Raw genomic sequence first — 22,094 nt, forward strand, 5'->3', positions numbered from 1 at the left:
AGCTTTCGAGTCCTTCCAGAATCTGCACCTATTCAGCTGTATTTCTTTTGATTTTGTGCTTCCTATGAAAACAGTTGGTTTTAACTCCGATGTAGTTGGTCACACTCCCGAGTGCATAGTTTGTGCCGCTAACGTTGAGTCTGGAGACCAGTTACTAGCATGAAAGACCAGCTAGCAGCACGAAAACACAACATATGCCGGTATCACTTATTTTCCAACAATGACTACACTATCAGTGATACACCCAAAACATTCATTCATTCATTTTCTACCGCTTTTCCTCACAAGGGTCGCAGGGGGTGCTAGAGCCTATCCCAGCTGTCTTTGGGCAAGAGGCGGGGTACACCCTGGCCTGGTCGCCAGCCAATCACAGGGCACATATAGACAAACAACCATTCACACTCACATTCATACCTATGGACAATTGGACACCCAAAACAATTCATGTAATTTACTAACTGCATAATAAGTCCCCATGACATTGATACGTAAAGAGACATCCTTGTCGGCTGAGTCATGGCAGCAGATCTACAAACAGGAAGTGTGCCACACACACTTGAGACATGTTGTGTAACACAAAGGTCAGAAATGTTTATACTTCACTTCCCACAACTGCACAAACGCTGGGGAGTCTCTCCAAACAGAAAGTGTCAACTGCTGTGAGCTAGATAGAGCAATTCAGGTAAATCATGTATTTTATTTTTACTTTTAAATAACTTGCTTTGTTTCATCATGGAAGCTGTTTTCCATACAATATGTCCACCTAAAAAGCAACACTGACTTATTCTGTTAAGACGGGACTGAAAATTTGATGCAGTTCATCATGCATAATACATAGGTGAATTGCATAACACTGTAGTTGGTTTCTTCCTCCTTGGTCAAGGATTTCTGGCAAAAAGTAGGGATACCTAAATCAGGGTATTATGCCGATCATCCGTGAGTGACATTGTCCAATGCTGATCACATGGATTGACTGTACATTTATTTTCATTTGTGCCGCAGTGCAAGGTAGCGCAGTGTGGCACAGCCCATGCAGTGGTAATTTTGTCCATTGCACTACTGTGAGCAACCACTTTGGTAATTATGTAGAGTGGGCTGCACCGCAATGGGCGTGGCAGCGTTCCATATTTTCAGCTTGGCGCCACAACATTGTGACAAAACAGTGCACCAAAGTGCCCTAGAGGCTCGCTCCGAACTGGTCTATTCATGGCAGGTCAAGCGCAGCTGAAGCGCAGGCGAAGCGCAGGCAAAGCGCAGGCGAAGCAAGGTGAAGCGCAGGCGAAGCAAGGTGAAGCGCAGGCAAAGCGCAGGCGAAGCAAGGTGAAGCGCAGCCGAAGCGCAGCCGAAGCGCAGCCGAAGCGCAGCCGAAGCGCAGCCGAAGCGCAGCCGAAGCGCAGCCGAAGCGCAGCCGAAGCGCAGCCGAAGCGCAGCCGAAGCGCAGCCTGCACAGTGGTAAAGTGGAGCACCGTTCAGACACGTCACCTAAACCTCACAGGCAGATTTTTCCGAGTGTCGTACACATTTCATTGTAAAAAAACAATGACAGCAACCACTATTTAATGGAATCGTCCGAACCGTCATGCATAATGAGAACTCAACTCAATGGCAGCTGAAAGTATGATGCCAACTGGTTCCGATTACACACTGGTGACAATACACTCTTTTCCCTCTTTGCCATTTGCGCTGGAAGAGAAGGATGCGTGGGTGCGCCGAGCTGCGCCGGACTTTGCCGCTCACAAAAATTGCAAACCTTGCTGCCGTGGCATAGTTCTACGAAATTAGAGAATGTCAACAATTGCTTATGTTGACATGAATCAGCCAGTCCGAGAGGCGTTGACTAAATGGTTTGCAATGTGAAATTATGTATTTCACTGTATTTTGTTACTTGTCATGTATATTTTGTGAGCTTCTGCGTAAATTCCATGTTCTATTTGACTGGTTACCATGGTCACACTCAACCTGTGGCAGAAAGTTGGAAAAGGTTCAGTCGGAAAGCAGACGGCTGAAGTCTGCCCTCTGTCTCTCTCTCCTCCTGTCATGGTGTTTACGCTTGGAGCAATGTAGAATATGACTCCAGACTTCCATTCTCTGTCCAAAAATATCTTCTAGGATCATGTGGACACATTTAATAGCAGATAGTATGAAGATGCTTGCACCAAATCTCTTTCATTACGGGACACAAATCTCCCAGAGCCTACCAGTGTGATGACATTCAGACATGCTGGATTATATAACACAAGTAAAGCACAGTGCTACTTTCCCCCTTCTAGTCTTATCTGGATGGAAAATAAATTGCTTGATATCAAATTCAAATCATCAGTGAAGCTTGACTCACTGTCCCTTATATGAAGGGATTATTATGTTTCGGCTTCACAGCATTTTGAGTAAAAAAAAAAAAAATCTTATTAGTGCTCCTAAGGACTCTGATATCTGTTGTTCTGCATGTGGGTGGATGGAGGTGACTCTATGACAATGTTTGCATAGAATCCAGACTGCAGTAGACTGTTACTGTTTTGCTGATCTGATTTTGTTCAGTATCGGGTACAATATGTCGTAAATGTGACACTTTTTTTTTTTTTACCAAAACATACTTTAATTACTTTAATTGACTTTTGTTTAATATAACCAACATCAATATATAAGTCATATTATTACAATGTTGCTATATTTTCAAATTATTTAACACGTTTTTTTGTTTTACCATGTTTTACCAGATGGAAAAAACAAACAAAATAAACAACATACTAACCCCTTACGTTTTTTGTCAAAAATCACTGGCTTCAAAATCTCGCATTTTATGCCATTTTTGGATGCTTCTGGGGCCCCTTTTTGAGTGTGTGTGAGGTTTCCCCTATTTTTTTTGACCAGAAAAGTGCATTAGAAACAAGTTGAAAAAAACACACAAAAAAAAACATACTAACCCCTTATGTTTTTTGTCAAAAATTACCGCCCTCAAAAACTGGCATTTTATGCCATTGTCGGAAGCTCCTGTGGCCCCTGTTGAGTGTGTGTCAGGTTGCCACTGTTTTTCTTTTTTTTTTTTTTTTTTTTTTTTACCAGAAAAAGGCTTTAGAAGCAAATTGAAAAAAAAAAACGAACAAAAAAAAAAGACATACTAACCCCTTACGTTTTTTATCAAAAATCACCGCCCTCAAACTCTGGCATTTTATGCCATTTTCGGATGCTCCTGGGGCCCCTGTTGAGTGTGTGTAAGGTTTCCGCTGTTTTTTTGACCAGAAAAGTGCATTAGAAGCAAGTTGAAAAAAACAAACAAACAAAAAAACGACATACTAACCCCTTACGTTTTTTGTCAAAAATCACTGCCTTCAAAATCTGGCATTTTATGCCATTTTCCGATGCTCCAGGAGCCCCTGTTGAGTGTGTGTTAAGTTTCCCCCTATTTTTTTGACCAGAAAAGTGCATTAAAAGCAAGTTGAAAAAAACAAAACAAAAAAAAAACGACATACTAGCCCCTTACATTTTTTGTCAAAAATCCCGGCCCACAAATTCTGGCATTTTATGCCATTTTTGGATGATCCTGGGGCCCCTGTTGAGTGTGTGTAAGTTTTCTGCTGTTTTTTTTTTTTACCAGAAAAGTGCATTAGAAGCAAGTTGAAAAAAAAAAACAAAAAGCGACATACTAACCCCTTACGTTTTTTGTCAAAAATCACTGCCTTCAAAATCTGGCATTTTATGTCATTTTTGGATGCTTCTGGGGCCCCTGTTGAGGGTGTGTGAGGTTTCCACTGTTTTTTTGACCAGAAAAGTGAATTAAAAGCAGGTTGGAAAAAAAAATTTTTTTTTTTGAAACGACATACTAACCCCTTACATTTTTGTCAAAAATCACTGCCTTCAAAATCTGGCATTTTATGCCATTTTCCGATGCTCCAGGAGCCCCTGTTGATTGTGTGTTAAGTTTCCCCCTATTTTTTTGACCAGAAAAGTGCATTAAAAGCAAGTTGAAAAAAACTAAACAAAAAAAAACGACATACTAACCCCTTACATTTTTTGTCAAAAATCCTGGCCCACAAATTCTGGCATTTTATGCCATTTTTGGATGATCCTGGGGCCCCTGTTGAGTGTGTGTAAGTTTTCTGCTGTTTTTTTTTTTTACCAGAAAAGTGCATTAGAAGCAAGTTGAAAAAAAAAAACAAAAAGCGACATACTAACCCCTTACGTTTTTTGTCAAAAATCACTGCCTTCAAAATCTGGCATTTTATGTCATTTTTGGATGCTTCTGGGGCCCCTGTTGAGGGTGTGTGAGGTTTCCACTGTTTTTTTGACCAGAAAAGTGAATTAAAAGCAAGTTGAAAAAAACAAAACAAAAAAAAAAAAACGACGTACTAACTTACATTTTTTGTCAAAAATCCCGGCCCACAAATTCTGGCATTTTATGCCATTTTTGGATGATCCTGGGGCCCCTGTTGAGTGTGTGTAAGTTTTCTGCTGTTTTTTTTTTTACCAGAAAAGTGCATTAGAAGCAAGTTGAAAAAAAAAAACAAAAAGCGACATACTAACCCCTTACGTTTTTTGTCAAAAATCACTGCCTTCAAAATCTGGCATTTTATGTCATTTTTGGATGCTTCTGGGGCCCCTGTGTGGTGAGGTGAGGTTTCCACTGTTTTTTTGACCAGAAAAGTGAATTAAAAGCAGGTTGGAAAAAAAAATTTTTTTTTTTGAAACGACATACTAACCCCTTACATTTTTGTCAAAAATCACTGCCTTCAAAATCTGGCATTTTATGCCATTTTCCGATGCTCCAGGGGCCCCTGTTGAGTGTGTGTTAAGTTTCCCCCTATTTTTTTGACCAGAAAAGTGCATTAAAAGCAAGTTGAAAAAAACAAAACAAAAAAAAAACGACATACTAACCTCTTACATTTTTTGTCAAAAATCCCGGCCCTCAAATTCTGGCATTTTATGCTATTTTTGGATGATCCTGGGGCCCCTGTTGAGTGTGTGTAAGTTTTCTGCTGTTTTTTTGACCAGAAAAGTGCATTAAAAGCAAGTTGAAAAAAAAAACAAAAAAAACCCGACATACTAACCCCCTTACATTTTTTGTCAAAAATCCCCGCCCTCAAAATCTTGCATTTTATGCCATTTTTGGATGCTTCTGAGGCCCCTGTTGAGTGTGTGTGAGGTTGCTGCTGTTTTTTTGACCAGAAAAAGGCATTAGAAGCAAGTTGAAAAAAACAAAAAAAAAAACGACATACTAACCCCCTTACGTTTTTTGTCAAAAATCCCCGCCCTCAAAATCTTGCATTTTATGCCATTTTCGGATGCTCCTGGGGCCCCTGTTGAGGGTGTGTAACGTTTCCTCTGTTTTTTTAACAGAAAATTGCATTAGAAGCAAGTTGAAAAAAACCAAAAAAACGCCATGCTAACCCCTTACGTTTTTTGTCAAACATTACCGCCTTCAAAAACTGGCATTTTATGCCTTTTTCGGATGCTCCTGGGGCCCCTGTTGAGTGTGTGTAAGGTTTCCGCTATTTTTTTGACTAGAAAAAGGCATTAGAAGCAAGTTGAAAAAAACAAAACAAAAAAAAAACAACATACGTTTTTGTCAAAAATCCCCGCCCTCAAAATCTGGCATTTTATGCCATTTTTGGATGATCCTTGGGCCCCTGTTGAGTGTGTGTAAGTTTTCCGCTGTTTTTTTTTTACCAGAAAAGTGCATTAGAAGCAAGTTGAAAAAAACAACAAAAAAAAACCGACATACTAACCCCTTACGTTTTTTGTCAAAAATCACTGCCTTCAAAATCTAGCATTTTATGCAATTTTCGGATGCTCCTGGGGCCCCTGTTGAGTGTGTGTAAGGTTGCCGCTGTTTTTTTTTTTTTTTTACCAGAAAAAGGCATTAGAAGCAAGTTGAGAAAAAAAAAAAATCAACATACTAACCCCTTACGTTTTTGTCAAAAATCACCGCCCTCAAACTCTGGCATTTTATGCCATTTTGGATGCTTCTGGGGCCCCTGTTGAGTGTGTGTGAGGTTTCCGCTGTTTTTTTGACCAGAAAAGTCATTAGAAGCAAGTTGAAAAAAACAACAACAAAAAAAACGACATTCTAACCTTTTACGTTTTTTGTCAAAAATATCACCACCCTCAAACACCGCCATTTTATGCTGTTTTTTTTTACACTGTGCAAGTGTCAATAAGTCATATGATTACAAGGTATTTTTAAAATATTAAAAAAACATTTTTTAGTTTTACCACCAAAGTGTCAATACATACATGGATTTTTTTTGTAGTTTTATCATAAAAGTGTCAATACATGCATACATATGTACATACATACATACAATATTTAAAAATATGTTTTTTAGTTTTACTATAAAAGTGTCGAAAAAAAAAAAACGAAAAAGGCAACATCTCACGTCCCCACGGACTCTCCAATTGGAGCATCCAGCCCCAGTGTCAGCTTTTACATTGGCTACTACTGAGGCTAGGCGGCATATGTAGTAAAAGATGGATGAAAGGGTCACAGAAGGGTCATGCTAATCTGCTATTGCTGACAACTGTCGTTTAATGAGGTCATCTATTTGTCACCTCCGCAATGTATGTCCATATACTTCACAAATTAGTGAAACAGCTTTTGTGTAGTCCTGCTAACTACTACCATCAATCACAAAAGTCGGTTTTTAGGTCATTATATATATATATATACACTCAATACATCACACATATACAGTTCATGTACAGCAGACAACAACATGGCAGGTTTTAATAGCCAGTTCTGATTTATTGTCTTCTTTCCGAATTGAGACACATGAGAAAGAAAAAAAAAAAACAGGAATTGGGTCACTTGAACCTTGTAGTCCTAATCTAATCTTTGATTTTTTTCCACTTCTTTCAGAGTGTAAACATGTTTTTTCTTCTGCTGCCCCTTACTGAGACCCTGTCAGTCACGGTGCATCTCACCGTCTGGTCTTAACTGGTGTGAAACTGCAGCAAGGGCCACAAAAAGGCCACGTGGGGACTCACCAGTCTGCTACATTTGGTCAACCTTACTCTTTATCACTGCAGCCTCAGCATGCCGTGGTTGCCTGGCAACCGGGCAGCAGGACGTCTCAGCTGACTGGTCATCTGACCCTCTGGGACCACTGTTTTTTTTTTAGCTGGACAACACTAGTTGTTACATGGAGTAAAATCAATTAGTATCTACAATGTACTATATTTATTGTATTATTACAAAAGAGAGTACAATTAGGGACACCCAATTAGTCTAATGAGGGTTTTAGAAGTAATACCAGATAATTATTTCACTGTTAAATTAATTCTTTGCACTAAATAATTATTCATAATTCCTTGTGTTGTTTTTAAAGTCATTTCTTTGTGTGCATCATCCTATTCTTAGCATAGCAAAATTATTGTATTGTTTAAAGTATTGTTTTTACTAGGTGTGGAAATCCGAATTAGTTTTTATGATATTACGATATATTCGGATAAAATAACGCTGAAGTGGTTGATCAATGCAGCTAAATAAACTCAGGGGGCAAGCATTTTATTTAAATTCTATCATTTTTTTTAGAGTGGTCAATATCCCAATGATGTGCATTGCAACCTAGCTCGTATTAACTTGTTTTCTGGCTACATTGATTGAATAAATATATAACGCATTCTTGCCATATTGTCACTGGCTCAAAAGGGGCATAGCTGCATAACAGCAGAGTTGAAGCTCCTGCAGGGCAAGAGAAGCCGCAGACGATTGAGTCACTGCATAGAGAGACAGGGCTGAATGCCAACACACTTTCTGCAAACACTTTGCAAGGAATCAACTATTATGCAATCAATTACATCATCTGTCTTCTCAAACAGATGTGGGTTCAATGGAAGTGTATTTTTCAATCATTTTCAGCCATACGGTATGTTTTCAAATTGTCATAATTTTGAAGTATTTTTTTCATATATTAGCTTAAGTAGTTCTAATAGAATATTCATTCATTCATTTTCTACCGCTTTTCCTCATGAGGGTCGCGGGGGTGGGGGTGCTGGAGCCTATCCCAGCTGTCTTCAGGCGAGAGGCGGGGTACACTCTGGACTGGTGGCCAGCCAATCACAGGGCACATATAGACAAACAACCATTCACACTCACATTCATACCTATGGACAATTTGGAGTCGCTAATTAATTAACCTAGCATGTTTTTGGAATGTGGGAGGAAACCGGAATACCCGGAGAAAACCCACGCATGCACAGGGAGAACATGCAAACTCCACACAGAGATGGCCGAAGGTGGAATTGAACCCTGGTCTCTGAGCTGTGAGGTCTACGCGCTAACCACTCGACCGCCGTGCCACCCGACAAAGGTACAATTCAATATTAATAAAGAAAATTCTATAATACTTGGTAGTATTTTTTAAGTAAAAAAAAACAACGTAATTTTCTGAGGTTAAATACCAAATTCTGGAATATTAATATTAACATATACATACTGTAAAATTTAAAAAAAAACATGCATTTATTTCTAATTTGAAGCTCACTGTTCAACCAATGGGAATAATCATTCAGTAAAATGGAACTTAAAATTGCTTCTGTAATACTTGGTAGTATTTTTTAAGTAAAAAAAAAACAACGTAATTTTCTGAGGTTAAATACTGAATTCTGGAATATTAATATTAACATATACGTACTGTAAAATTAAAAAAACATGCATTTATTTCTAATTTGAAGCTCACTGTTCAACCAATGGGAATAATCATTCAGTAAAATTGAACTTAAAACTGCAATACTCCAGCAAGTGTATGTAAACGTGAATGTAATTATTCAGCAAGATGAGAAATGATTATAATACTGATTAATACATCACAGCCAATCATCCCAGTCATAGGATACCATGCACAGAAGCCTTCTTGTGCAAAAACTCAACATGATCTCCTGTGCATATATTATATATATTGTCATATATTGTCTCTGTGTTGCAGAGCTCTCTCTCTTGTTCAGACATCTTTCATACAAGTGTAAAAGTCAGCGCTGGCAGCTTGGAACAAACAGCTCCAAACTGTCCACTGTAAGCATCCCACTTAATCCTCTGATGACAAAATTGGCTCCATTCCACCATAGACATTCACGCAGCTTGTGTCTGTAGTGTAGTGTCGGCTTGTGTACTCTGTATGTGTGTGTGTGTGTGTGTGTGTGTGTGTGTGTGTGTGTGTGTGTGTGTGTGGGTGGGATGACCCTGAAAACACACACATAATCGCATTTTAAGATACCATGCTATACTGCAAATGGCAAAGGTTTCATTTTTTTACATTGCAACATGTGTGATATAAGTGATTAAGCAATATCAAGACTACAGCCAGACCCATGTGGGTTTTGGGGGCCGAGACCGATATTGGAGGCAGGGGTTCCAGGGTTCAATTCCACCCTCGGCCATCTCTGTGTGGAGTTTGCATGTTCTCCCCCTTTTCTCCGGGTACTCCGATTTCCTCCCACATTCCAAAAACATGCTAGGTTAATTGGCGACTCCAAATTGTCCATAGGTATGAATGTGAGTGTGAATGGTTGTTTGTCTATATGTGCCCTGTGATTGGCTGGCCACCAGTCCAGGGTGTACCCCGCCTCTTGCCCGAAGACAGCTGGGATAGGCTCCAGCACCCTCGTGAGGAAAAAGCGGTAGAAAATGAATGAATGAATGAAACAAGTCTGCATATTAACTCATTGACTGCCTGCCATTTTCAAAGAGAGTTTTGCCAGAGTTTTGGGAGCTTTTTTTGTTCAAGAACCACAGAATATTGAGTTCTAGAACTACATAGACATTGAAAATTAAAAAAAAAAAAGTTTGTTTTTAGCCTTTTTTGGTCTTTATAAACCAACAGTATAACATGGGCTGGTTTTAGCTAAACTTCTACAAAACAATAACAAACATTCATTCATTCATTTTCTACCTTATCCTCATGAGGGTCGCAGGGGGTGCTGGAGCCTATCCCAGCTGTCTTCAGGCAAGAGGCAGAGTACACCCTGGATTGGTCGCCACAGCCAATCACAGGGCACATATAGACAAACAACCATTCACACTCACATTCATACCTATGGACAATTTGGAGTCGTCAATTAACCTAGCATGTTTTTGGAATGTGGGAGGAAACCGGAGTACCCGGAGAGAACCCACGCATGCACACAGGAGAACATGCAAACTCCACAAAGAGATGGCCAAGAGTGGAATTGAACCCCGGTTTACTAGCTGTGAGGTCTGCGCGCTAACCACTCGTCCACTGTGCAGCCCAATAACAAACAACATCAGAAAAAGATTTGGATGACAAAATAACAGCTGTAACTATTTCCAGATTTATAGACAAACAACGTTTTGTTATTACTGATTTTGACTTATGAGCTAATGCTGACCGAAGAGTCAGTACAGATTCCTGAGGGACAATAATTTTTATCTCCTTTTTATTATCCCTGGTATATTTCTCGAGGAGTTAATCCTTTAAACATCTTGCAAGACACCGCAAAAATCATCTCATTCCGTCATAAATCAGTACCGCCAGACAGTTGATGTCCTTCCGAGAGGCGAGCCAGCCTTCCTGTAGACTTGACTGAAGGTGACATTTTTACTGACACAATGAGGACCATCAACACACCACAGAAAATGCTGCCCGGAAAAAAAACAAAAAAACACTAGACAGTGTCACGGATGTCAGCTGTGTGATGCTCATTCTGCTAATGAGCACATATGTTGGAAATATATCACAGTGGGTCAGGAAAAGGTGGATCTCATGTTCCTTCAGAATCTTTCTCCTGGCTGGTGATCCAGATGCTGCAAAGAGGAGCAGATGGCGGCCATGTGTCCGTGAAAAAGCAGCTGCAATGATTTGCCCTGCAACCTTTGGCATTAATCCCAGCGTGAGCTCCACGAGAAAATAAATCCTTAATCCATTAAGATGAAGATATTTTTATTTTATTTTATCCAAAATAACAAAAAATGCATTATCATGGACACTGAATGATGCTACGATTACACTTAACTGTAAAAGACAAAGAAGTGTTGTGATAATTTTTGTATTTGTTGTATGTGGAATGACAAACATTGCATAAAAAAAGGATAATCTTACATATATATTTTCATTGTCATATACATACATCAGATTAAGCCATTTACAGAAGCAGAAAGCGCCCTAATCCAATGCCAAAGATCAGCCTTTTGGTTCATTATGGCAAAATGACAAGCAAACAAATCTACACGCTCTCATGTACAACGGGGCCATTTATTACGAGACCCCAAAACCACCAAATCATGTACCTTGGATGGAAAAACACCAACACCCAAAGATATTTAAAATGATAAACATAACATAAACCTTTAAGTCATTCAGTACCTTTGTTTTTATACACCTGACAGTCCAATTTTTACACCAGAGGCAAAAATGGGTGATGACCCAACCCCCCACTAATGCATTTCACTGCAGAGTCAATTTTAAGCCATGAAAGACGGCCACAAGGTGGCAGAAGTGCGTTTGATAATCATTCAGTCATTCATTTTCTACCGCTTTTCCTCACAGGGGTGCTGGAGCCTATCCCAGCTGTCTTTGGGCGAGAGGCGGGGTACACCCTGGACTGGTGGCCAGCCAGCCAATCACAGGGCACATATAGACAAACAACCATTCACACTCACATTCATACCTATGGACAATTTGGAGTCGCCAATTAACCTAGCATGTTTTTGGAATGTGGGAGGAAACCCACGCATGCACGGAGAGAACATGCAAACTCCACACAGAGATGGCCGAGGGTGGAATTGATCCCTGGTCTCCTAGCTGTGAGGCTATCTGCGTGCTAACCACTCATCCGCCGTGCCACCCCTGATAAGATCATGTGCACGGTAAAAACGTGTATGGCAATTTTAGCACACACATATAGTTCAGTTTCAAATGTGAAAATTGTCATTAGTTCATGGTGTTATATTTGTAAATACTTTGTTGTTTTAATGTAAAACAACAATATTATGGTGTAGTTGTGTAGATATTTGAGTTGTCACAAAAGAAAAAATATCTGTGTCAAAGTGAAAGTTGATTATTATCGACTTAGCTGATATTTTCCTGAAATTAACCGATGTTCTACTGCTGATTACTAAAGAATCAAAAAAACATTGTTTATAAAGCCCACACAATATTATGTGTACTTTATTTTTTAATAAAACAAGCCATTAAGCTAACAATACTGTTAATTCTTATATTTGTAACAGGGCAGTATTTTATACTGGAGATGATATAATCAATGCAAAACAACAGTTTTACTGGCTTCAACTTGAAGATAAATGAAAACATTTATGTATCCTTCAGTGACCATGTGCTCAAACCAGCTCTTAACTCCAAGTCCAGGTCAGAGAACATGTTCCTTATTAATGTGCTAGCTAACAAAAGAGGTGTAAAGTTGAGTGAGAAAAGTGTGTACCTTTCAGAGACCATCCAAAGGTGTTGTTGCGCTCCAAAGACGACGTAGTCCACAGGTACTGTGATAGTCACGTCATGTTCTGAAGAGAACAGCGTTCCGTATTCCGATTCCCGTGAAGCGGCATCATCCAACAGTTACTATCTTCTTCAACAACATCCAGCTCCTCTAGCTCTATCTCCCTCTCCTGCGCGTCAGTGCGCACAACTGACGCAAGCGTCGAGTGTGCCTGCCACCGTCGGTAAGTGGCAAATTAAGACACAAGCAAACACATTACACGCATATCTTTGAATATTTGTCATCACATGTGGTGGAAAGACACAAAAGTTGTCATTTTTAGCCTCCAATAGCAGCAGGGAAAGCACCTGAAAGGAGAGATGCTGTCGGCACAAGTAGCTTACTATGCAGGCGGGACTTTGCTGCCCTCGTGTGGACAGACTAAGCACTGCAGTTTGTGGCGCCCCTTGGGCATTACACAAATGGTCTATGATTTATGGACAATTAGCTGCTAAGTCCTGCCCTTCTCTGGAAAGATATGGTGCTTGATGGGAGCCATGTTTTTTCAACCAATCAAATTTATTAATAATTAAAATAATAACATTAATAATTATTATTATAATAATGTCTAATTATTATTTTAATTATTATTAAAATAGTATAGTAGTAATAATAATAACTATTATTATTATTATTATTATTGTTTAATTATTATTTTTATTATTATTAAATTTGATTGGTTGAAAAAACATGGTCATAATAATGTTTGTAATAATAATAATTAGTATTAAATTAATAATTTACACTAACATGCATATTGATCCTATTATGCTCAACAGCATCATTAGGTATCATCTAGCTCATCCATCACTCATTAAACAGGAATACTGCTAGGAATATCATGGAAAATACCTCATGTTGGCTATTAAAGCTTTCCTTGTGATCCTTTCCGCTTCCTATTTCTCTTAGAATGTCTGGACAAATCACATATACAGAATATAAATATTAAATGCAAGGCAGATGAAATTCAGTATGTTCTTCATGAAAACCAAAAACCCACAAATGAACCCCCACATGACATCACACACATCCGATAATATGTTGTTCATGTTTATTTAACACCAATTCATATATGTTTTCATGAGGAAAAGGGGGAAGCATACAATATCATTAAATAAGCAATGTGTACTGGAACTGACCTTTGGTATGCAAACATCATGGGGGGGAACCACAAACCTTTCAAGCAACAAAGAACAAACTCATGGCATCATTAATAAAAATGTTAATAATAAAAAAAGCACACAAATAAAATAAGAAAAATAAAAGATACATAATAATAATAATGAACAAAAATACAAAAACCCAGTGTTTTAAAAATATTTGCATTGTCTTCAAAATGTACCTGAGAAAAACAGAATTAAATACAATGGGCTTCAGTACAGTACAGACTCTGCGGCAAAAACATTTACAATATGACATCTATTTGTTTAACTTAAGTAACATGTGTTAAAAATAAGCAAAAGTAATGTCAAAAGTCAAGTTCTGTTGGCAGATTATTTAGGTTATTTTTTAAATATTTCAGATTTTAGCACATATTACTTAATTGGTCTAACATATGAACACATATCTTGTCGTACGGGTTTTGGGATGTTAAGATTTCATTTTTTTTTTTCATTCAACAATTCTAATTTTGATCCACATCACATTGTACGCCTTCACAGATACAACATCCTGCATATTGTCAAAAGACAAAATTCACTGAATAAACAAACAAAAACAAAAAACAGAAAATCAATGTTTGGAAACAAATATAAGACGATATTGACCATGTCATCTTATAGTATTTGGCGTCTAGGGATAATTATTCCAACCACCACTAGTGTAATCCCACTGTATCTAAATACGGGTGTGATTGGGGTCAATCATAAAAAGTGGAATAAAAGCATTCGGATGCATCCCACATGCTTGCTCAGTCTCAGTTCCTTCAACATTGAGCATATGACTAAATACGCGGACTCTAAATACCCGAGTCTGTGACTTTGTTTCTAATATTGTATGCAGACCATACAAGTATGACGCATTCAAGTGACCCCACAAGAAAGCTACGGGTTGCACAAATAATGTCAACATTTGGAGGCGTCCTTTGACCCCAATTACTGAGCTACCACCGCAAAGAGTCGAGCAATTATTGCTTGCATGGCTGCATTATTCAGTGTCTCGGGCAGTCTTGGTTCATTTGGTGACTAATTATTCAAAACTTTGTCTTTTAAAATATGTTTCCATGGCAGTGGTGAGGCAAATGTATGACGGGAGGCTCACTCTGTCACGTTTTGAAAAGCCCTATTCTGTTGGCTAATAGGTGGATTGTATGATATATTTAACTGATGTTTGTCATACTCTGCATTATAATTAGTTCATCCAATAAATACAGTCCAGAACACTTTTCAAATGTATTTAGTTCTTTTAGATGCCATCTAATCATCAAATCATTATGGAAGGAAGAAACTCACCTTCTCTAGTGTACCATTACAACAATCCATATTTCTAACACCCCTGAGTTCAAGTGGCATTCATTGGGATCACATCGGAGGTAAAGCGGTGAGGGAGGCATTGAGCTGTGCCCTAGCTAGACCCCTGCTGGACATTTTTTGCATAGTTCTCCTGGCAGATGCGAACACGCCGGGTGAAGTAGTCTGGCTCAGAAATGGCTTTGAGGAGGTCAGTCTGGATGAGGGCGATATCGTAAAGCTCAGAGATGCAAGCTGTGCGAGTGTTGGCGGAGCCTGGCTCCAAGAAAATCTGGACAATACACACACACACAACACACAACACCTTTTGTAAGACACTTTGCAGATGCGGATTAAAATATCATCATGGAAATTCACAAGGATGCTCTAAAACAGGGGTCTCAAACATGCAGCCCAAATGTGGCCCGCAGGACACTAGTTTGAGGCCCCCGCCTTGATATGAAAGTTTAATGTTAGTGCGGCCCGCACAAGTTTGATATGGATGCTGTATGGTATCATGTACCCAGAAAAAATTATTACCTTTGATTAATGCTCATGTTAAAGGTTAAATAACTGTTAATAGTTATCCTCCCTATCCGTGTGGAAGTGGTAAGTTTTTGGCTATTTAAGTTTAAAGGAAATAACTTGAAGGCTACCGTTTAGGTTGCTAGCTCTCTAGTTTGTGAGTTAGCATGTGTCTCAAGACCCTGCAGTTGCGCAATATGTTGTAAATAAAAAGAGTATAAATGTGACTATAGTCGTGTTTTGTCATGTCTACAGGGCTCTAATAATACTTTGTTAATTTTAATCAGAAAAAAAATAATTTGTCTACCCACCAACTATATGTGGTTTCTTAAGTTTTTATTATTTGCCGTTTTATTATTATTATTATATTTATTTATTTATTACTGATTGATTTTCTTTATTCTTGATTTGTTTATTTATTTTTCATCTTATTTTGTGTAGAAAAATAAAAAGTAAGATATTTGAGAACTGTGGAATGTTTTATCAGAGCTTTTCTTGTAGAAAATCGGAACCAAAGCAAAGTTTATTCATTTTTCTGTTTTTAATAAATGCGTTTTTTTTTTTTTTTTTTTGGAAAACCTGATGCGGCCCAGTCTCACCCAGACCCTCGCTCCAGTGGTGCCCAAGTAAATTGAGTTTGAGGCCCCTGCTCTAAAACACCACAAATTACCGATCAATACCTGGTCCAGTTCAGACTATGGCCATAACAATTTATCTTCAGCGTGTATCACAAGAGCTCAGCAGTTCCTGACGTTTGCATTGCTTTTTCTTTGGCCTTTGTGGAATTCTTATTCCAAAACAAGTAGAATCCTCAGCAAGTTGTGTTAGAAGTAGTATTGGGTGAGAAGAGAAGATGAAAGATAAGCAGGCTCACATATTTAAAGCCTAAAATTTAATTGTGTCATTACATTTCCTGCATGCATTTACTGAGTAATTAAATGTCTTCAACAAAAATGGAAAAAAAGAAGTCCAGCATCAGCATCAATTTTATCTAATATCCAACTAAATATTATACGATTCTCCCTTAGCCTGCAAAATGTAATGGAGATTATGGTGTATGTTTGTTTTTGTTATGATTCTGCTCATTAGTCTCAGTGTGAGACTCAGCAGCATCATTCAGTGCTCTTAACGACTAAAACATAATTGCACATATTCGGCTTTCATCTAAATGTTTACACAAGGGGGTGAGCCAATGCAAAAACGGCAAGTCAGCAGTTTACTGTTTAGCTGAGTCTGAAGTTACATGCTGTTGCCATCAATGGGACTTGACATTTTCCTTACCAAAAAGTTACATGAATAATTAATGAGGTAAAAAAAAAAGGACCTCCTGCTTATTATATGTGGGTTCAAGTTAGGCTAAAATAAGCATGCTTACCTTTGGATGCACTACCGTGTCCTCATCATCTTGTCGGATGTTGTCATCTATGAAGATGTGCTGAACGTTGTCGTCAAAGGGGTCTACCCACAAAGGCTTCCCACCACGGATGGAATACTTATTTGTCAGCCACCTGGATGGAAACATTATGGAAATTGTAAAAAAGGACGCATGGAGGAAGCCGTCATTGTACACGCCGGGCGTGCTGGGTACCATTCATAGTCGTCCCGGAATCCTCCTAACCCGCTTGTGGTGCTGAGGTACTCGTATAGGCCTCTCTCGCCATCACGACTTGACAGACGTTCTTCGCCCCTGGTCAGAAGGACGCCTTTGGCGCTACAGCGGATTTTGCCCGGAGTCTTGTTCACGCTTAACTGAGAAAGAAGAGTCACAGAGAAGTAAGTTTGTATCCAATAATATTGCAGTATAGACTGTACATCACATACTGTATTTTCTCAGATAGGGGCTGGGCTCACTCAACTGTAGACAGTTTTTATTATAGTAAATATCAATGGACAAGGAGCACTGTTCAAATCAATCATATGCAAATATACAACCAAATTATCAAGTATTAGCCCACATTCCGTGTTTTGTTCATGTGTTGTTATGTGCTCCGTGTATCACAATCAATATCATTATCACAATATTTATGATAATAGATTGTCCTTGAACCTAAGTAAAACTAAAATCATGCTGTTTGGTAACATCACCAGCAAATATAAATAGACGGTGTAGACATTGAAAGGGTGAAAAAAAATTAATTTCTGGGGATCCCAATAGATGAAAATATGAGCTTGAAAACTATATATACAAATATATACAAATAAATATTACAAATATACAACATAAGGTGACCAGAAATATTTCAATATTGAACAAAAAAAAAATTGTTCTCAATCAGAAATCACTCCACACTCTTTATTGCTCTCTGGTTCTACCATATCTTACTTATTGTGTGGAAATATGGGCTAATAACTATAAAAGCAATCTTCACTCGCTAAATGTACTGCAAAAAAGGTCAGTAAGGATAATTCATAATGCCGCCTACAGAGAACATACTAACTCCTTATTTCTAAAATCACAAATACTTCAACTTGCTGATATTGTTAATCTTCAAACAGCTAAAATAATGCACAAGGCTAAAAATAGCCAATTCCCTACAAATGTAATCCAATACTTCTCTACAAGAGAGGAGAAATATGATCTCAGGGAAGAACTACATTTGAAACACTTCTATGCTAGGACTACGTTAAAAAGCCATAGCATTTCAGTATGTGGAATCAAACTATGGAATGGATTGAGTAAGGAAGTCAAACAATGCACAACGATGAGCCAATTCAAGAAACAATACAAGCAGTTGATGTTTGCTAAATACAAGGATGAAGAGTCTTGAACCAGTCATGATGTGCTATATATATCACTATATTGACACTTACTATGGTACCCATTATGTCATTGGATGGTCATATCACCTTGTACCTCGGTACGAGGACATTATTAAAAAAAAACAAAAAAACCTTAAACTGTATTATGGAAAGCAGGAAGTGAACAAATGTAACAGTTACTGATTGTAAAAGTACCAGATGGAGGGGTCGGATTTAATAAGCTTTGCTTCTTCCTACTCCTTTTGGACATGTGGAACTGTGAACTGATTATGTAATGCACTCAATCAACGTAATCTGATGCATGTTCAAATGAAATAAAACCATTACCATTACCATATTGTTGAATACTCTTAAAAATGTTTACAAAGTCCTGATACACACACTGAAGTCTATTAAAAAATGTTTTATTTAAAAAAAAAACAACAACAAACACAATATATTTTCATGGCAGATTATGATTTAGCTTTAGCAGCTTTAGTGTTGGAATTGCCTGCAGCACGCCTGCTCTATAAATAAGGGGAAAGCAGAGTTATTATCATTATTATTAGTCAACATAATTTGCCAGTCACACACACTAACGATACTAAACTACTAAAAAACATGTTGCAGTGTTTCCACTCGGGTTTGTTGTTAACACAAACTTTTTATTCTCGGATCTATGTCAGCCTTTCTGTTTCACTCGATTCAATTAAATTATTATTAAATCAAAAACTGAATTAAATCACAAAGCGATAATGAAGTAGCAGCGGTCGTACACAGCAGAAAAACCACAGAAACAATAACACATTCCGCTCTGGTGTAGTATGTCGTGAGCAGAAACATACATGTCATGTGCACACGCTACTTCCTGTCACTGACAGCACTCAATAATATAAAGGCCTGTTCTTTTTAAAGGAAAATGCTCGCAAGCACGGAACTTAAGCTTCCTTTATTGCTAAACAAAAGCAACCTCTGACAGACAAAGCATGCATTCAAATGCAAGTTTACTTACCTTGCACTCGGTGAAAAGTAGTGGATGTTGGTTCGTGGAAATGGTTCATCATATTGGAAGTTTTTGCTCCAGTTTCCTGCATTTTATAGGTTGATTGTCTTGAATTCTTTCCCACTCAGAATCCTTTGCAAATCCAAAATATGTCCAAATTTCATATTTCCAATTTCCCAGCAATAGCAGCCTTCCATTGGAAATTCAATGAACTGATTTATTTTCTAACCCATGTTGTTGAAATTGGTTTGCAAATTATGAGTGACAGTTTAAATCATCACGAGGCAATGCTGTGATTGAATGCCACTTTCTCACCTTCAGTTCAGGGAGATCAGGAAAGAGAGGATGAGCCCCTTGAGTTAGAGCTTTGGATACAGCACTCAGCACACGAGGTAGGTCGCTTCCGAATGTACGGAAGTGGACGGCGAACTGGGTCCCTTGCTGGGTCAGGTCTTTGAGCAGTTGGAAAAAGGAAGGGACGATCCAGTGGTAAAGTCGTCCATCCTCAGCCTTTATCGTCAACTCTCGGTCTCCCTGCGGGGAGTCAGTCAGTATACAGTCATCTGGTGTATAAAACATACAATGGAAGAGCAACAAAAGCTTTTGTAGTCTATTTTCCCATCATTTGAATTCTTACTTGTGGTTAAACTTACTTGTGTAAAAACAAGAAACAATGTGACGTGATCGCCGCTTCACTACCTTGTTAAAAAACACCCAGAAGTCAATAACATTCAATCATGTTCTATTGTTAAATAAAGTGCAGACCTATAAATGCAGTTAGAATGTTGTATTCTCATGTTAAATGATGCCAAAATTTCAGATAATGACGTTTGCGCATTTGGAAGTGAGCCCTGAAAGAAGTTTGTGACGGCTCAAAACGCTCTGTTTCAGAAGGTGTGGTAAAACTGCTCCTTTGTGATGTCACAAATGGACGGACTTCCTTATATGGGCGTGGCTGTCAGCCAGAAAAGCTCTCTGCCCTCCCCAAAGCTCTGCTCCTGTTTACTTGCGAGCAATTGCTCGTAAGGGAAAGCCATATTTGTTTACAATTCCTAAAAACGCCACCATCAGTTAAAATGTCATTTAATTTAAGTTTTTACTTGTTTATACTTACTTTTTACTTGAAAGTTAACTGTGTTCTGTCTCCAACATTGCTCACCTTCACGCCCTCAGGCCAGCGGAGCAGGTTGAGATGCTCCTGCAGAATCCCGTGAAAGCGTCGGCCTGCTGCAGAGGTGAAGCCGTGAGTAGATCCAAACTGAGAGTAGTAGCTGACAGCGCCATCACATGGTGGGAGCAGGGAAGGAGAGTCACTCAGCCATTCCCATTTTCCTGCAAATGCAGAGATATTTTGTTTGTTTACGATATGATATCCACCCTCGGCTATTTCTGTTTGGAGTTTGCATGTTCTCCCCGTGCATGCGTGGGTTTTCTCCGGGTACTCCGGTTTCCTCATTCAACATTCCAAAAACATGCTAGGTTAATTGGCGACTCCAAATTGTCCATAGGTATGAATGTGAGTGTGAATGGTTGTTTGTCTATATGTGCCCTGTGATTGGCTGGCCACCAGTCCAGGGTGTACCCCGCCTCTCGCCCGAAGACAGCTGGGATAGGCTCCAGCACCCTCCGCGACCCTTGTCAGGATAAGCGGTAGAAAATGAATGAATTAATTAATGAATGAATGATATGATATAACGTTTATAAGGTTGGAGTACAATATCCTCCAGTTATTGTCACATAGGCCCATTTTCTATGAATGTTGAACCAGTCAACTTAACAAGTTAACACTTCATATGTCATTTAAATTCCATAATAAACTAAAGGGGAATTAAAAACTGAAAAAGGGAAATTGGGAACTTTCAGCAAAAAAATCGACATTTGTCTGCCAAAATTGTAGAAAGACTTGTATTACATCTACACCCCTGGATTGCCATCAATGCTGCCATTCAGAAGTTAACTTTATAATACGGCACTGCATGTACTACATTACCAACTGTTGCATTTGTAAAATTAGCACAGCGGAGACAATAACGTTGCAGTTTAAGCCCCATGTCCACTTCCATTTGGCATAGTTTTCATTCCACAGGAAAATATATAGTGTCAACAATTTTCCATTTCTTATAACTTCTCTATACATTGATTATGGAGCGGTATTCTGTAAAAAATATGTCGTCTTTAAACAGTTTAGTGTATTTCCAATACATATATTATATACACCTGACTCAGCACATCCCGAAAATGTCGCGTTTTTAATCAAGCACCGAGGACAAAAATGTTCTTACCTTTGTTCATTTTCCCCCAAGTGACAGTCGTCATGAAATAGTCCAGGGCAGCAATCGTCCCTTGGCAAGTCACGGCGTCTGACACCAGAATGGTGTTGTTCAAGTCCACATGTAAGACTATCTTTTTACTACGTCCATGACTGGCAAGATAAGCCGGTGGAACGTCGTGGTCGTTATCTATCCTGGGGACAATCCGGCAATTTGTTTCGTCGTTGTCTTCGCCTTGATGGCTGTTATTTCCGTCGATGTCAGTCATGAGTACACCCGAAGATTACGAGTATAAAACAAAACACTTAATAACTTTATTACCTGCTACCTGAAGCCGTCTGGTTCACTTCCTAGTTTGAGCAAAGACTCTAGAGTTAACAACAGGATGAGTGACTCTCACGGAAATGAACCGAACAGGGTGAAGTATGGTAGAGAGCTGAAAGTCCGCCATGATAGAAAGCAAAAGACGTAGCAAAATATTCTGTTTCTTTACAACAACCAGTGTTATAAATACCTGTCTTTGTTTCCGTGTAACCTGAAAAATGACAAAAATGCTCTTTTGGACCGACTATTCGAGCAATTAATGGCTGAGCAGTGTGCCGAGTGCATGTTTTCAATATATTTTTTCTGGATTCGGCTTTCTATCATGGCGGCCAAACCCGACGGAAG

The 22,094-nt window shown here is 38.7% G+C and overlaps 2 protein-coding genes across 2 annotated transcripts in view; both read right to left on the reverse strand.

Annotated features, from left to right (window-relative positions):
- Positions 1 to 12,686, reverse strand: part of klhdc8b (kelch domain containing 8B) — a 65,201-nt gene extending 52,515 nt beyond the window's left edge. The window contains exon 1 of the mRNA XM_058084711.2: positions 12,388 to 12,686. The gene's annotated coding sequence lies outside the window, so the exon portion shown is untranslated. The remainder of the gene's footprint in view (positions 1 to 12,387) is intronic.
- Positions 12,687 to 13,481: 795 nt separating this feature from the next.
- LOC131136992 (uncharacterized) lies at positions 13,482 to 22,076 on the reverse strand. Its single transcript, XM_058084409.2, has 6 exons — positions 21,438 to 22,076; positions 20,315 to 20,487; positions 19,471 to 19,689; positions 17,002 to 17,162; positions 16,789 to 16,921; positions 13,482 to 15,180 (listed from the first exon to the last, which is right to left on the reverse strand). The coding sequence occupies exons 1-6, from the start codon at positions 21,691 to 21,693 to the stop codon at positions 15,004 to 15,006; spliced, it is 1,119 nt and encodes a 372-aa protein (XP_057940392.2). The 5' UTR covers positions 21,694 to 22,076; the 3' UTR covers positions 13,482 to 15,003.
- Between the last annotated feature and the right edge of the window lie 18 nt (positions 22,077 to 22,094).

Source organism: Doryrhamphus excisus, linkage group LG17 (assembly GCF_037039965.1).
Source record: "Doryrhamphus excisus strain RoL-2023G ecotype Guam linkage group LG17, RoL_Dexc_Guam_v1.1, whole genome shotgun sequence".
Taxonomy (NCBI): Eukaryota; Metazoa; Chordata; class Actinopteri; order Syngnathiformes; family Syngnathidae; genus Doryrhamphus; species Doryrhamphus excisus.

Bases quoted from the DNA above. Each gene is read 5' to 3' on its own strand.
- LOC131136992 (XM_058084409.2), bottom strand. From the start codon at position 21,693: ATGACTGACATCGACGGAAATAACAGCCATCAAGGCGAAGACAACGAC. The intron at 20,488-21,437 runs GTAAGAACATTT...CTGCATTTGCAG, and splicing joins TTGGGGGAAAATGAACAAAG to GAAAATGGGAATGGCTGAGT. The intron at 15,181-16,788 runs GTAAGCATGCTT...TGTATTGTCCAG, and splicing joins ACACGGTAGTGCATCCAAAG to ATTTTCTTGGAGCCAGGCTC.